Genomic DNA, 16,809 nt, shown 5'->3' on the forward strand with positions numbered 1-16,809 from the left:
ATAAACAACCTTGAAAACTCGATCCTACGCATTCCAGACTTCTTCAGCTGCACGAGCTAGGGAAAAAGGACTTTTATGATCTTGGGGTCAGCCCAGCATTGAGACCCCAGCGAAGAACCACTGGGCCTGATCTCCAGCACCCTGGAGAAATTTCCCTTGGCACCATGCTGGTGACAGCCTGGACAGGGTTTGGGCAGGGGGATGCTGTGTTTGAGCCTGTCCCAGGGTTGTGGGCTCCTTCCCTGGGGGACATGTGTGGTGGTCCTGGTGCCATGTCCAAGGAATTGCACGAAGAGGTGTGCAGACTACTCCCTTTTAAGGAGGGAAAATGGGATAGCAGCTGGAACTCCACAGAGGTGAGAGCCTGAACCTGGGGTGGAGGGATGTCAGGGGCTGTGCTGGGTGGAGCAGTGGAGGAGGACACCCTTGAGGGAAGCTCCTGAAGTTCATGATTTCTGACAGCAGCAGAAATGTTCCTTGTCCTTGCTCAGACCTAAGTGCACAGTGTGTCAGTGTGAGGGCTGTGTGTGAGCCTGCAGGACACTGCTGGGAGCTTCGGATGTACTGGAGGTGCGGGAATGTCCAGAGCTGCTGTTGGTGATGGCACCAGAGAGCCCCTGGGGAAGGACTGAAGGACAAACAAATGAAGCAGAATCACAAGCTTCACAAACAGAATTTTAATTAACCCCCTAGCAGTCAGCAATTCTGTTTGCACATCTGACAGCTTTACAACACTGTCTGGAGAATTGCATCAAACTACAGATATTTACATGGCAATGGCTCCAGTCAGGAGTTCAGGTTTTTGGGTTGTTTCAAAAAGTCAGTGATTGGTTGGTTTTTGATTTGTACAAAAAGCAGGAAATGTAAAGGTGCTCCTACCCTGAAAGATTCAACTGTTTCATGTAATCATATCCAGTAGATAGATGTTGTGTTCATATCAGCAGTTAACTTAAAAGCATCCCTCAAGAGAGATAGCAGAGGTTCTAATATAATCTAAAATCATCTATCCCAGGGGTGGGTGGTGTGGTATTCACATGCCCTCTGAACAGAGAAAGACTTAGCTTTCTCAGGATTTCTCCTGAGAGAAGCTGTGAGAGAGGCAGAGAAGAGAGAATCAAAACAAGTCTTGTGTCATTTGCTGCTCCTGTGTTTGTGCCCATGTGGAATGTGTTCTGGAGATCGTTTACCCAAGGTGATTGCTTGATTGGATTCTGGTGATGGTGTTTTGGATTCATTGACCAGTTGGATCCACAGCTGTGTCAGGACTCTCAGGAGAGTCACGGGTTTGCTGGTTAGTTAGTTAGTGATAGTTCTTGTTAGTGTAATATAGTGTAATATAGTTTTAGTATAATATAGTTTAATAAAGTAATTAATTAGCCTTCTGAAATCATTGGAGTTCAGAGCTCATTCTTCCCAGGCCTTGGGAGTCACTTTTACGATAGAGGATGGCGGGAAGAGAAAGGTGAAAGGGAGGAAGTTGTGGTGTGCTCTGTAGTGCTGCCTCTCAGGATCACAGCAGTAAGGGCAGCCACAGGACCATGTGCCCTCTCCATAGCTGAGCTGGGTCCATGTTTGGTTGTGAAGAAGAAAACCGACTGGTTTCTCAGTTGGGATTTTTATCTGTAGTAAATCTGACATCCTAAGCCTTCAAAGTAATGGATATTCTAGAGATTATGAAGAGAAAGTAAAGTATATAACATCTCTCATATGCCAATTCAGCATGGAATATTGCATCAAAAATCACTTTATCCAAAAGTGACATTTCTTTACCTGAAGTGACCATACTTCTGGACATCTGTTAGAGAATATTGTACATTATAATTGTGGGAGGCCACTCTTGGCCACCCAACCAGGATGATGACCCCAACAAATGATTCTTGGAGGAACCAAGGGACACCTCCAAATCAGCCACCCTTGTCCTTGTGGGGAATTCAATTTGCCAGGTGCTCACTGGGAACACCACACAGCTGGTCCAAACAGCCCCAGGAGATTCCCCCAACACCTGGACGACAACTTCTCGGTACAGGGACTCGGGGAGCCGGCTCGCAGAGGTGCCCTCTGTGATTTGTTGCTCGTTCCCAGAGGCTCTCATGGCTGATGTGGGATTGTCTTGGCCACAGCGACCGCGCAGCCGCCGAGTTTCAGACCTCTGCTGCTTTGCCTGCGCCCGTCTGGCTCCCGAGATGGGCCAGGCACAGCTGAGCCTGGCTGAAAAAGCAGCATCTTTTAGCAATGTGTCCATGGCAAAGCTGCTGTCCCAAAATGGATTCTTTCATCCCGTGTGCAAGGAGCCAATCCCCACACAGAGTTCAGCTATTTCCTTTATTTACAGTTCTGCACAGAAGGAGGTGCTGGGTGGCAAATCCACAAAGCCAGCACAGCGACTATCAAAACTTTCCAGTATTTATATTTTTTAGCAAACAAAGGTATTCATGTTCATCGGTCACCAGATATATGGCTCTCTTATTAAATTCATATATTATTTTTTGTTAAAATTATTTTCATTTTTTATAGCATCATATCTAAATATTTAGATGTTACATTTATATTATATGTAACTCTAATGTTCTATATCGTGTATTACATATATTGTATATATATTGTATTATTTTACAATATTCTAAATCTATTATTTCTCAATATTTATTATATTGAGAATATTATATTTATAGACATTATAAATATTACACAATATTTATATCTGTATTTTATAATAGTATTTTGGTTTGGTGTGTATTAAATACTGAAGTAATCTTTTATCTTATTATTGAATAATATTAATTTGCAATACCTTAATAATTAGTATTAGTATCTTGGCATTAATATATCAGTATTGATACTTTTCTTTTATAGGTTTAAAGATTCCCTTGCTTCTTATGTTAATTAGTCCTTCTCTGTGCTCAGTCTGTCTCTTCTTTTTTCTCACTGGGTTTCTGGGGTCACTGGGCCAGGAGTCAGTGGTCGCTGTCTCCCTGTGCCAGAAGTACCTTTTCCCCAGCTGGAGCCGATTTCAGCACAGTTGCTGAGTTGGCTTGATGAGTTTTGTTCTACCTGGGAAGTTCTGCCCAATGTCCCTGTGGCTGTCACTCCTGCATCCTTGGTGTCCCCTCTGAGCAGGAGCTCCTTCTCCCCAGGCTTTGTGCACCTGCCCTTGGCTCTGACATCGCTGGTGCCTCTCAAGCCCTAAGCCTCAGGCAGGCCATTCTCCCGACAAGGAACTGATGTCCCTGACACCTGGACATCAAAGGCAGCCCGTGTGACAGCGGGCAGGCTCCGGGCCAGCCGCCACCTGCGGGGCCCAGCCTGGCGCTGGCAGCGGGCACGGATTGTCCGGCTGTGGCCTCAGGCAGGGCCAGCAGAACAGCGCCCGCAGCGCCCGCAGCGCCCGCCTGAAGCGGGACGGGCGTTTCTTGGGGGGAGCCGGCTGCTCCCTGAGGGCCTGGGCTCCCGGCTGGGGAGCTGAGGGGCCTGGGGGGCAGCAGGGGCTGTGTGGGGCAGGGCCCTGGCTCTGTGCCCCTGCTGCCTTCACCTGCTCAGCCAAGGCAGGAGAAGGGGCTGCCTTGGCCGAGTCCTGGGGAGCAGCGTTGGGGTCCTGCAGGAGCTGTGGGTACTTGGGGTTGATCCAAATGGTGCAGGTGGCAATCTCTTCCCAGCCCTCCTGCAACTCCTCTATGTCTCTCCTGTGTCCCCTCTGGGACAGCTCTGGGTCTTGTCTGACTTCCCTCTCATACAGCTCTTGGTCAATGGAGCCTTCCCATTGGGGAAGCTCACCATATCTCTCATATTCCCACTGGTAAAGCTTTTGGGCACTTTCATGTCCCCATTGGGAAGGCTTCTTGTGGCACTCATCCTCCCACGGGAACAGTTCGTGGACAGTCACATCTCCCCACTGGGAAGGCTCTTCATGTCTATCATATTCCCATTCATAGAGCTTTTGGACATTCTCATTTCCCCACTGGGACAGCTCCTGGTATCTTTTATATTCCCATTGGTCCAGCTCTTGGACACTCTCATTTTCCCATCGGGAAGGCTCCTTGTGCCCCTCACATTCCCAAGGGAATGGTTCTTGGACTCTCATGTCTCCCCACTGGGACAGCTCCTGGTATCTTTTATATTCCCATTGGTCCAGCTCTTGGACACTCTCATTTTCCCATCGGGAAGGCTCCTTGTGCCCCTCACATTCCCAAGGGAATGGTTCTTGGACTCTCATGTCTCCCCACTGGGACAGCTCCTGGTATCTTTTATATTCCCATTGGTCCAGCTCTTGGACACTCTCATTTTCCCATCGGGAAGGCTCCTTGTGCCCCTCACATTCCCAAGGGAATGGTTCTTGGACTCTCACGTCTCCCCACTGGGACAGCTCCTGGTATCTTTTATATTCCCATTGGTCCAGCTCTTGGACACTCTCATTTTCCCATCGGGAAGGCTCCTTGTGCCCCTCACATTCCCAAGGGAATGGTTCTTGGACTCTCACGTCTCCCCACTGGGGCAGCTCCTGGGATGTCTCATATTTCCACTGGTCCAGCTCTTGGAAACTCACCTTTCCCCATTGGGAAGGCCCCTGGTATCTTTCATACTCCCACTGGTCCAGCTCTTGGACACTCTGCTTTCCCCACTGGGGCAGTTCCTGGCCCAAGTAGGGTTCCCACTCTCTCTCCTCCCTGGCCAAATCCCACTCCAAAATCTGTGGCCCTGGCAGCCCTGTCCCTGCTACTGCCCCCTTGCCCTGCTCCCTGAGGGCTTCCAGCCACCCAGGGCAGAGGCTGGGGGAGCAGCTGGGGCTGGGGGGGCACCAGGGGCTGTGCAGAGCAGGGCCCTGGCTCTGTGCCCCCGCCGTGGGGGAAGGAGGCAACTGCCTTGGCACAGCCGCCAGCCCGGCCCTGGCCCCCAGGCCCCTGCCTCCAGCTCCATCCCAAGTCCCTCTGTCCCCTCTCCCTCCATGGCTGGCCATCACCTGGGGCTTTGTGTACAGGCCTGGCTGCTCCATGGCAGGGCGGGAGTTGGGGTTCACCTCCTCTGTGAGCGTCTCCATCGTGCTCTGCCACAGAGGCTCTCAGGGGAGCTACTTCTAACAGAGCGGCTCTCCTGGGACTGGGCACCCCAGGGCTCTGCGCCCCTTAGATACCCCTCTGGCAGGGCAGGGCTCTGCCACGTCACAAAGGCCTCTGGGTGCCACCATGTCCTGCATCACCACGGGCCCTGGCACCACACACCTGTGTCACCAAGGGCCACACCCGACATCCCTTCAACAGCCGACCCTGGTGGAAGCAGCACGGAGCAGCCACGGACTTGGCACTTGTAGCCCTTGCTGTGCCCAGGCCCCTGTGAGGGGGACTTTCCTTAGGGACACTGGGCCAGGAGAGGCATTCACCGGCCTGCCAAAGACACCAGTGTCAAATTCAGAGTTTTTTGTTGGTTTTCATACAACAAAAGTTTTCCCCTTCCCTCAGCGTTACTGAGTGATGCTGTTTGCACACTAAGCAACAACTGCAGAGTTACGTGAACAGCCCCTCACATCTTTTCATGCAATAAAGAACCCTACTAATGTCACCTCTGGGCACTGGGCTTTGGCTACCAATGGGCCTGGCTTTCTCCTCCAAAAAAGAAAGATCACAAAATTTTTGTATCCAGGAGGCTGAGGCCTACTCACCTGGCTTGTGGCAGAATTACAAAGCCTAGTGAGTAAAATTACCATGCTGCCCCTCAATACCCAACAACTGCAAGACACCCTTAAAGTGACACTTGGGGTTCTGGCATTAGCCTTCACATCCCTGTGGGAACAGCTACAGTGATCACAAGACCTTTCCTCCCCCTGCCCCGTGTCCTATTGAAGGGTGAATGCAAGCTGCCCTTTTCTTCCTGCTGCCTCCTCTCCTGAGGATGTCAAAGTAACTGGGAGGAGGAGAAAGCCCATTCCATGTTTCATTGTGTCCGCAGCCTGCAACATCAATTCAGAACTAAGGACTTTCTGAAAATTGTGCTGCATGATTGTTGTTATCAGGAGGAGGTTTGTGATAATGGGAGAAATTGCATAGTAATCCAAAGTTTCAGATTTCTTTATTTCTGTCTCATTCCTTTTCAGGAAGTTCCACTTTGGATTTCAGAGTGCCACCTTCTCAGCTTAGTGCTACTTGTGTCCTTTCTCTTCTTTCTTTCTTTGCCTGCTCTGTTTATTTCATACTGTCTCTCTTTACCTGTGGCACCTCCCAGCCAAAGACCCTCGCCTGATTTTTTTCCCAGTCCATGTTCTAAAACAACCCTTGATGAAGTTATGAAAGCTGGTCATGCACTGTCATTGCAAGATCTTGCTCCACTTGGCTTTCAGCCCCTTCAGAGCTTTGCCTGAAAGGGCAGGAACATCTTTTCCTTGCTGGAAGCTGGAATTGCAGACCATTGCAGTGTGTGCCATGGACCACAGCGGGGAATTCCCGAGGCTCTGGGGTGCTGGTTCTGCCCTGCCTCTCGAGGGAGCTGCAGCTGCAGGTGACAAGGTCCCGAAGCTGGGTGGGCTCCCAGAGCAGACAGCAAAGGCTTCTTTGCTGGGCATTTTCAAGCACATTCCCAGCACAAAGCAGAGACAAGAAGAAAAGGGAAGAGAGGAGCTGACAGACTCCTGGAATGCTGGCGGCCGGAAGGGACCCTGAGCAGGTGTTACAAGAGAGGCCTCTGCCCAAATGAAGCTGCAAAGGAGACCATATGAGGACAACATACGGATTTTATTTAACATGGATTTTATTTACCAATAAAGGGGAGGTAGAGAGGTAGAAAGAAATAGCAAAAGGGTCTCAGAGAGAAAGAGACAGTGAGAGACAGAAAGAAGACAACCAGCTGGAACTAGATGATCTTTAAGGCCCTCCCCTTCATTCTGTGATACTAGAAGGTGTGGATTTTGATATTATTTAATACTACTACAATTTCATCTTCTTCATCTTATTATTCTTATTTACTATTACAAGTATTTCTTTTTCTTCATCTTAGTCATTCTTGTTCTTCTCACTGTTTTTCTTATTCTAACACTTCTTACTAATTACTACTGCTACTATTTCTTCTTATTTTATTCTTATTATTCTTATAATAAGTTATTCAACTTATCCTTATTCTTTCTGTTATTCTTATTATTATTTTTTACAATTTCTTCCTCTTTATCATAATCTTCTTCTTTACTACTACAATGATTTCTTCATCTTATTCTTATTCTTCTTATTCAACTTTTTTTTATTTTTTCTTCTTACAATTATTATAGTTTACTACTAATATTTCTTAATCATCTTATTCCTCTTAATCTTACTCTTATTCGTATTCCTATTTTTATTCTTGTTTTCTTTGGGTTTTTTTTTGGGGGGGGTTGTGTGGTGTTGTTTTGTTTTTTTTATTGGGGGGATTTTTGGTGATTTTTTGGGTTGTTTTTTTTGGTTTTTTTTTTTTTTTTTTTTTGGGGGGGGGGGGTTCTTTTCTTATTACTACTATTTCTTAAACCAAACTTTCATTGTTTTGGCTCTCTGTCCCTGCCTCTGGCATCTGCTCCTTGAAGGCAGGAGAAGCCCTGTGCTCAACCCAGGCCTCCCGAGGGACAGGCACTGGGAGCCCGTCTTCTGCAAAAACTCCCAGTCTCTGCTCCCCGTCTTCTTCACTCAGCTCAGAGAAGCTCAGTTTGTCCCGTGTCCTTCTCCCGCAGCAAGGGCCTGACCCCATTGCTGTGGACACTCACGTGTTCCCAATTGTCCTGAGCAAGCTCTTTGTCACCATCATTGTCCCGACTGGACTGCACAAAGGGTCTGCTACCATTGCCTTGGGACAACTCTTGGCCAGCGGAGTCTTCCTCTTTGGAAAGCTCTTGGCCAGCAGAGTCCTCCCAGTCAGACGGTTCTGGGGAGCTTCTGACTGCTCCTTGGGACTGCCCTTGCTCCATGCATTCTTCCCCATGGAAAATTCTTGGTAGCTAAGGGCTTCTCCCTGGGACAGCTCCTGCTCTCTTCATCCCAGCTGGAGAGTTCTCCACAGCCACTGACATCTCCTTGGGAGAGCTCTCGCTCAAGAGATTCTTCCCAGTCAGGGATCTCTTGGTAGCTCCTAACATCTCCCGTTGGGAAAGCACATGATCCATGTCAGATTCCTGCTCTTCCTCCACACTGACAAAGGCCCCCTCCTCAGTCCCTGACAGGGGCAGGACTGAGCCACCCACTGCCCTCACCAAGTGCCTGCCGAGGGCCTGGTGTTCAGCCAGCTGGGCAAGGGGCTGGGTGGCTGCGAGTTGGGGTTCACATTGTCCTCTTGCATCTCTGTCATGCTCTAGCACAGAGACATCCCAGGAGCTGCTTCCTCCTGAGAGGCTCCAGGGCTCTTGCATGGCTTCCCCCATGACACAGACAGTGGATCCAGTTCATCCTCAGCACGTTTGCAGGGGACAGGAAGCTGAGCAGGGCAGATGAATTGCTGCCTTTGCCACCTCTTGTAACTCAGTAGCTACAGGAGCAAGGCGCTCCTGCTTCGGCTTTAATCACCATGGCTCCCTCTTTGAGCAACAAAGTAAGAGTGTGTTTTCCAGCAGGTTTGAGAATCTGATGAGGAGAAACTTGGTATCTTGGAGGATGGTAAGAACTGCTTACACTAAGGAATTAAGTTGAGGATTGCTACATAAATGGAGCAGGATGATGGTAGCAAGATATCCATCATGAAGATAAAACAACTCAAAAATGAGCCTGTCTTAGAGTATATGTATAAAACTGGGAAAAGAAGAAACCAGGAACTGTTTCAGATGCAGAACAGCGACATCCTCAGAAAAACTGAAACACAGTGGGACAGCTCACATAACCACAGTTCTCCAATGAATGAAGGACTCATTAATAAAGACAGAAAGGTAAAATTTGGAGAAGAGTTTTCCTCCATGTGAAGAAGCTGCTTGAATGCATGAAACTATTCTGTATATGGACAACATTTTTGCTAAGAGCTTGTGGATCAGTGATGATCATTATGATGATGTGGCACAATGCCAGGAATTTGTCACAGAGCCACTCCCTCACCCTGATCAGTTGAGTGTCCTTGAAACAGCTTAAGGAAGGGACGTGGTAAAGAAGTATCTTGGGACTGAGCTGCAACACACCAAAATCAGACCAAACCAAAACAAGTAGTATACAGAGCCTAAAAAGGAAGAATTTAAAAACATTGCACCAGTGTGTTAGGATAAAAAAATTCAATTGGAGTTCCAACTGGCAAGGGAAGATTTAGGGCAACAAGAAGAGCTTCTACAGATGCAAGGACAACAGCAAAATCAACAGGAAAACCTTGTTGTAGGCCTGGAATTGTGCCCTACTGACAGGGAAAATGGAGAGAGCTGGGAAATCCACTGCTGCCTTTGTCTTCACCAGCAAGACCCCCAGATCTCTGTGCCCAGAGGCAGGGTTCAAGAAGGACAAAAACCACCAGGAGTAGAAGATTAAGTTGTGAGGACACAGCTTCATGGCTTCATGAATCCAGAATAATTCCACACTGGATTTAACACCTCATTACTGGCTACATGGAATAAAGGAAGTTGCTGTGAGAATCTGAGATTATAAAAGGCCCAAAGGTACACATTCCAGACAGAACACTGACAGAAATGTTTATTCAAAGCATCTTAACACACCCTTTTACAAATAAAAATATTGCAGGCTTATCACACTAAATAATCTACTTTGAAATTTCATTTTCTGGATTTTTTCCTTTAGTTGTACCCAATTCCTCTGTTTCTTCTGGTTCATCCTCCGAAATCAGTAATTTCTGTGGAGTAGAAGGAAAGACAGGGCATAGAGATGCATTTTATTACAAAACACTGAAAAGTAATCCCAGTATTCTAAAACATAACTCTAGAACTTTGCTGTCCACCTCAATCCTCCTCACCCACTGCCTTGCAATGCCAGTACTTGAATTGAAGTTGTTTACATTGTTTGTCAGCTGGCAGACAGACTCAGTACACCCACACTGACTGCCAGCCAGCCCATATGTAACTCTGAACAGCCAAAAAATGCCTCCTGGTTAGATGATGTCATAAAGAATGCAGAACAAAACAGAGGGAATTTCTGTGTGGAAAAAGAATGATGGTAAAGGGGCAGGGAGTACCAGGCTGCAAAAAAAAAAAAAAACCCAGATTTTGTTATATCTGCTCTACACAGGATGCATATTTTCTTCAAATCATTCCCGTATCCTATAACTTAATCTTGCTAAACCTAAAGACAAGGGAAACAATATGTTGCCTCATTAATTATGGATGGAGACCTATGCTGAAAAATGTTTAAAATCATCCAACTCCTTGATTCTGGAAATAAAGAGTTGGAGGGAACTTTGAATCTCTCACTTTGCTGTGTTTTCAGGCATTGGCATCTGCCTCTGTGTCATATCTGACAGACACCTGGGCTCATTTGTTCTCAAAAACACTCTAGAAAAGCCACTGGGAAAACCAGAACTGCTTTGTTGTGGTGGGCCAGAAAATTTATTAGAATCAAGTTCAGTCCAAATGGTTATTTGAGTCCAAGGGTCTTTGAGACAAACCAGGCTCAATGAACTTTTGCCAAATCCAAAGCAGAGCTATAATCTGCTGAGATTTCTGATGGATTTGACCCAAGCCCAGGCACTGGTAAGATGTCAGTCCTACACACCAGGTCAGCCAGCTGCTTGTTCTGCCCTGAAGCTGGAGAACACCTTCAGAGCTGAAAATTAAAAGCAAATGAATTGAAAACTACAAGAGTTGACCTAAATGTTTAGTGTATACTTCCAGGCATTTTCATATGGTTTAGGGGATTTTCTAATCCCTAAATACAGTGGTTGGTTTGGATTTACTGTAAAATGGGCTGATTAAAAATGGATAAATTGATCTGGTATTTTAAAGCTTGTAAATTTTAAGAATAAATACAAAGAACACAATTGGTTGGAGGCCTATAAGCTAAATATGAGTAAACATGGATGCATCCCTGTTGCTTCTTGTAACTGTGTATTTAAAACAGGCTTCTGAACTGCCTGGAAGAAAACCTGAGCACCTGAATTTCAAATCTCCTTGGTTTGTAGAGAAACAAACCAACCAGAAACTAGTCAAATCAGAATGCAAAACAACATGAAAAATTTGTTACTTCATATTTGTTTTGCCTGCTTTTGAACTACAATGGTGAGAATTAAGAATACACAGTTGTATTCTTGAGAGAAAAGTGAAGTGGTCAGAACTCCCTGGACTTCTCAGGACCTGACATATTTTCTCTCATTTTTGTTAAAAAAATAGTTTGGAAATTCAATCTCTTACAAATTCAGCTCTGCAAGTGCTGTCAAGTGTATATGCACAGAAGTGTCACTTTTAATTTGTTCTGTAGCAGGATATGAATTTAATTTCTCATAGTTTACTTCTCCAGAGGACTGCCCTCCTTATGAAAGGCAGAGATTCCCATGGTCTCCCAGCAGCAGCATGGCTTCAGCTGATTGACATCCACAATAATTTCAAACCCTGATTGCTAATTAAAGAATGAGCACACATGCCCCATTTCTCACCTTGATCCTCCTGACCTTGATTTACTTCTTCCTCTTTCCTTTCCTCACCTTCCCCTCCTACATCACTTGCTGGGTGATCTCCACCCTCCTCAGTGACTGAAATAAAAGAAAGAAATAGCAAAGAAAACCAATTTTAGAAATTTGCATTCAGCCTTTGTTTTCATGTAATAGCTCCTAATTCCTACTGAAGGCTGCAGTCGTTGTTCACATGAGAAATCCCACAGAATCTTCTCTGTTTATAATCAAGTTTGTATAACAAGCCATGATATAGAGTCAAATAACTCACAGCCTTCCCAAGACAGTTGTATCTCATGCTATGTGAAATAAAACGGATACATACATATTGTGCAGTTTATGAATGGACTCTGAAGTTCCAAACATTCAATACATGGAAAATCATACAAAAACCCTCTCACATCACTTGATATTAAACATGTAAAACAATGATCACCATACTCAATCATGGAAGTTCCAGATGTTTCCAGAACAAACCTGTAACTGATGGAATTTTCTCCTCTTCAGCTACTGTACCTGCTGCTTCTCTGGGTACTAGTAGCTCGTCATCATGGGGAGACCAGGGTGTTAATTTGGTAATTTCAGATACTTTCCATATTGGTTCAAGAGGTAATGGTGGTTCATCCTCTTCTTCCTCCTCTTTTTCCTAGAAAAGAGTTCATGAAATCCAGTATCTCATCCTACAGACAGTAATTAAGATGATGGGTTAGTTTACTAAAACCTCCTTATCTGGGATCAAAATGGCAGTGAAAGTATTTACAGGTGGAGGAACCTCAGCAGCTGCAAATCTTGGACAAGAACTACACTTTGAATCCTGATCAAGTCCGTTGGCTATTACTGATGATTGATACCTGATGCTCTGTCTGGTAGATGCTGCACTGTCTGTCTCACACAGAAGCAGAATGAAAAAAAACAGCTGTTTTTGCCTCAATCTTTGCCTAGGGAGGACATTTGAAAGGATCTAGGAAGGAGTAAGGTTGTGCACAGGGCTTATGGGTTTGAAATGTGAAAATATTTTTTAAATTTTTAAAAATCATGGTTTTTCTACAAATATGAAGGAGTTAATAATTGAATAATTGTCTGTATTATTAGCTAATTTCTTCTCTTTTTTTAGTGGGCTTTGTTTGGTAATTGCTTCAGCTAAAGCAAAATGGCAAAATTTAATCTTTTTAGTGACACTGTCTCTTGCTTTAAAATCTCATCTAAGAATTCCCAGCTGAACTAAGGAAACACACCTTACTCTGGATCCTCCTATAAATCTGATACTTAATTTGAGGATCTCTTGCTTTTAGCCAGAAAAAAGCAAAACAGCCTCCAAACACTGCATATCTCTATCACAATTGATAGGATTTGATGATTATTATTTTATCCTTCAGAATGATTGCTGCATCACAGAGTTTTCAAAGAGTGTGTAACAGGAACTAATGTGTCAGACAATAGAGGTAGGAAACTCTAAGCTAAAATGTGGCAATTTAAAAAAAAAATCAAACAGTAATATTAAAATATATTTCCTACTTCTGTAGCTATTTTTGCACCATATCAAACAGATATGTTTCAAAACATTCATGCATAGAGAAGGGAAAACAGACTTTGATCCCAACCACTTCCTACAATTATTAGAAGCTGTGGATATTAATCTCCTAACATGACCAGAACAACAATAGGACATATTTCCCAAACATGACCCTGCTGGAAATTGCCATTTGTAATGCACAGCACCAAGTAGTTCAGAAACACAAAAAATATTGCTCATTGTTTCCTGGTGTTCAGAATAAAATCCAATAGAGGCTAAATATGTATACAAATATATTTATATTCCTCTGTTGTTTGAAGCTTCAAATGTTTTGGGAAGGTCCTGACTCTTTTTAAGCAGAAAGGATTCATGTCTGCAAGCAGTGCAAAATCACACCTTGTACTTTTCAAAGCTTACACAGTAGAAAACATTAAAAAAAAAAAAAGCAAAATGAAACATCATTTAGTTTTTAAAAATGCATGAGTTTCCACCCTTTTTGGCTTGTAAGATCTACTTTAACATCACTGTTTGTAAGGCATTTTATATATTCCTCCACAATAGATTTGATTTGCTGAGTCCTCTTGCACTATTTCTTTTACCTGCACTGGTTGTATGTATTCACCATGCTGCTCACATCCAATATCAAAGATGAATTTGCCACGACCTAAAGGCTGCATAAAACCACAAAAACATCAGGAGAACTGAACAGCTAATCCATTCTAAGCACAGAAATGTAAAATATCCTTTACTACAAATCCCATACAACAGTCAGTAACACTACAGTTTGAAAGCAACATTGCAAAGAAACTTAGCATTGTGTTTATAGATTAATTCAGTTTCATGTGTTACACTTATGGGACAGGAAATACTACAAAATATCAGAAGCCTAGCTTCTTATTTTACTTGGAAATAGGTCATATTAAGGCAATTCAGATGAATAGAAAGCACACTTACCTTTCCATTGAGAAACCTGCCCTTAAATCTGTAGTTTAGGTGGACAAGTTCAGCTGGTCCATCCTGGATTCCATTTACCCAACAACCAACATACTTAGATCCTGTGTCTTTATAGACATATGTGCCTTGCCCATGCCTAGGGAGAAAATAATAATTTTGCTTTATACCAGTGAATATTAAGAGTTTAGGCTGTTGTTATAATTAAGGTATTAAAACTGTATTAATTAAGCAGCTGAAACTACTCAAGCTGGACTAAATTGCCAAGGTCACCCCTGGACCTCATTTGCTGCAGTCAGACATGCTTTGAAAATAATGTTTGCATTTTAATGCCATTGGGAGAATGAAACAGTAAGAATGGAACAAACCTCTTGTTGTCAGCCCATTCTCCAGTATAGGTGTCTCCATTTGCATACAGATATTCTCCATAGCCATGTCTCTGGTCATGCACCCAGTCTCCTTCAAGGACAAAAGGATAAAAGCAGTGTGAGAGCTGGTTTATTTCACTGTGTGATACAGTGGCCAGTTTGTAACGTTATGATACAGGTGTTAGAGAAGGAAAATAAAGCTATGGCACTGCTGGGACTCCTCGCTATTCCTTACATCACTCCTTACTCTAGAGTCCCTTGCTCTTTTTTCATCAGTCTGCTCCTCTCCACATGTATTTATGCTGCTGCCTGACCTCCCTTTCCATTTTTCCGTAATTATCTGTCTCCATTATCGCTCTCTATTACCATTATGAACACATAACAACCCAGTCCTATCTTTGAATTGGGTAATGTATTAGAGTTGCATTAGATAATGTGACATTTCCACACTAATTTAAAGAGGAGCTACTTTAATTTGACTCATTTGCTGAAGTTGTCCTGTCACTATTGGGGCACATCTATTCAGAAGGCTGCTAGATGGTTTCTATCTTAATTATTCTTCTAAATAAACTTAAAATAATTTTTTTTTAAAACCCAAAAAACTCAGTGCATATGTTCCTGCAAGGCAAGATTGGGCTGCTCTTTTTGCCCTCACAATGTGAATGTCTTTTCTTTCCTAGCTTAGAAATGAGGGAGGAAATATTGTCCTTTGAAACTTAACTGATAGATTCTGGTTGTTTCAGGTACTCTCCAGCAAGCAGGGGAACTCTAAATTTCACTACTTCTTCAAACTTCCAATTGTCCCAATCCCTAAATAAGGACTCTATTAAGAAGCCTATTTTTTTAACAATAAACATAATAAATGTCCTAACATAAATCCCCATAAATAAACCCCAAGCTTCTCAGTACTGTTACTAAAAAGGGAATAAGAGGAAAAGATCTTGTAGCAATGTATCTTGGAAAATATCTTGTATCTTCTTGTATCTTCTTAAAATAAGACATTCTTCAATTCACCCCCTCTTTTCATTTGTGGGGGGAGGAGAAGCGAGGGGGGGACGTGTCCTTTTGACTACAATTGTGTTCATTGCTTTACCTGTATATTTTGATCCATCTGGATAAAAAAAGACACCTTTGCCATGCTTTTTGTTTTGAAGGTAGTTCCCAGTGTAGAGAGCACCGTTTTTAAACCTGTAGGTCCCCTGAAACACATTTGGTACAGATGGAATACCCGTCACTTCTCACCCTTGTTTCAGTACAGAGCCCAAACAGCACAACTGCAGAAGCAGAACCACAACCAGGGTCGGTGCCTTACATGTCCACTCCTCAAACCATGCTCGTACTCCCCTTCGTAGGTGTCACCATTGGGCAGCCGCGCCTTCCCAAATCCGTGCCGCTGCCCTTCGGCATCGCGATCGCCTTCGTACTCCTGGCAAACGCGGAGGGAAAAGGGTGAAAGGACTGGGCCTGGCAGAATCCGACCTCATCAGAGGGAAACAGGTGTTTGAGGAAAGCTGCTCCAGCTCGCCTCAGACCCCGGCACCCCCAGCCTTCTTGGCACACAGCTGCAAAGCGTGGACGCGTTGCTCCCAACCCCTGTCAGGAGCCTGCAGTGGCACCTGCAGTGACACAGCCGCACTCCCGACACCGCCGTGCCGGGGCTGCCCTCGGCAACTCTGCCCGGCCCGGCCCGGCGGGCACTGACCGGGGCTGGTCCCTTTCCCTTTCCCTTTCCCTTTCCCTTTCCCTTTCCCTTTCCCTTTCCCTTTCCCTTTCCCTTTCCCTTCGCCGCTGCCCGCCCGCTCCTCCCGGGCCCCGCGGACCCCGATGCCTGCCCCGGCCTCCCCGGCCTCGTCCGCGTTCTCGGAGCTCAGGTCCGACATGGCCGCGGCGTCGCGGTCGCTGTGACAACCGAGCGAGCGCGGCGGGGCCGCCCCTCAGCGGGGCCTGCCCGGGCACCCCAACGCCGAACAGCGGGGAAATAAAAATAAACTCCCGACGCCGTTTGTTAGAAAGGCGGCATCAATGATTCAGAGTTAAAGGAACACGGGGATGGCTCCCCGCAGCATGCATGCCAGTCATCAAAACGCTTATCTATGTATACATTTTGGCAATGAGATTAATGTTAATTAGCTTACAATTCACATAGTTCTCTTCATTAATTAGTATTCTGTCTTCTATTCGGTATTGATTTCTCGCTTCTCATGCTAATTAATTCGCATTTTGCAGTCTTTTTATTATCTTTTTCCCAGATAGGACATCTCTGGTTTATGTAATGTGGTTTATAAATTCTGTTCAGTTCTCAACAATAAATTGCCCTCCCAGGCTCTGCTAACTTCCTTCTCCAGGTCTGAGAGCACAAAGTATGTCAAGCCCTAAACTCTTAATTGGTTTTTCTAACACATGGACATCACCCAGAGTTTGCCCATTATCTGTTAACTGTATGACAGATTAAAG

The 16,809-nt window shown here is 44.8% G+C and overlaps 1 protein-coding gene across 2 annotated transcripts; it reads right to left on the minus strand.

Annotated features, from left to right (window-relative positions):
• Nucleotides 1-9,577: 9,577 nt before the first annotated feature.
• RSPH1 (radial spoke head component 1) lies at nt 9,578-16,276 on the minus strand. Of its 2 annotated transcripts, none has more exons than XM_053934984.1 (9): nt 16,176-16,276; nt 15,668-15,781; nt 15,449-15,554; nt 14,356-14,446; nt 13,991-14,126; nt 13,636-13,707; nt 12,001-12,169; nt 11,509-11,604; nt 9,578-9,756 (listed from the first exon to the last, which is right to left on the minus strand). In XM_053934984.1, the coding sequence occupies exons 1-9, from the start codon at nt 16,233-16,235 to the stop codon at nt 9,734-9,736; spliced, it is 867 nt and encodes a 288-aa protein (XP_053790959.1). In that variant the 5' UTR covers nt 16,236-16,276; the 3' UTR covers nt 9,578-9,733. The 2 variants fall into 2 exon arrangements, with proteins under 2 accessions (XP_053790959.1, XP_053790961.1); XM_053934986.1 differs by having other exon boundaries at nt 16,188-16,250.
• Between the last annotated feature and the right edge of the window lie 533 nt (nt 16,277-16,809).

The sequence above is a fragment of the Vidua chalybeata genome, chromosome 2 (genome assembly GCF_026979565.1).
Source record: "Vidua chalybeata isolate OUT-0048 chromosome 2, bVidCha1 merged haplotype, whole genome shotgun sequence".
NCBI classification, from domain to species: Eukaryota; Metazoa; Chordata; class Aves; order Passeriformes; family Viduidae; genus Vidua; species Vidua chalybeata.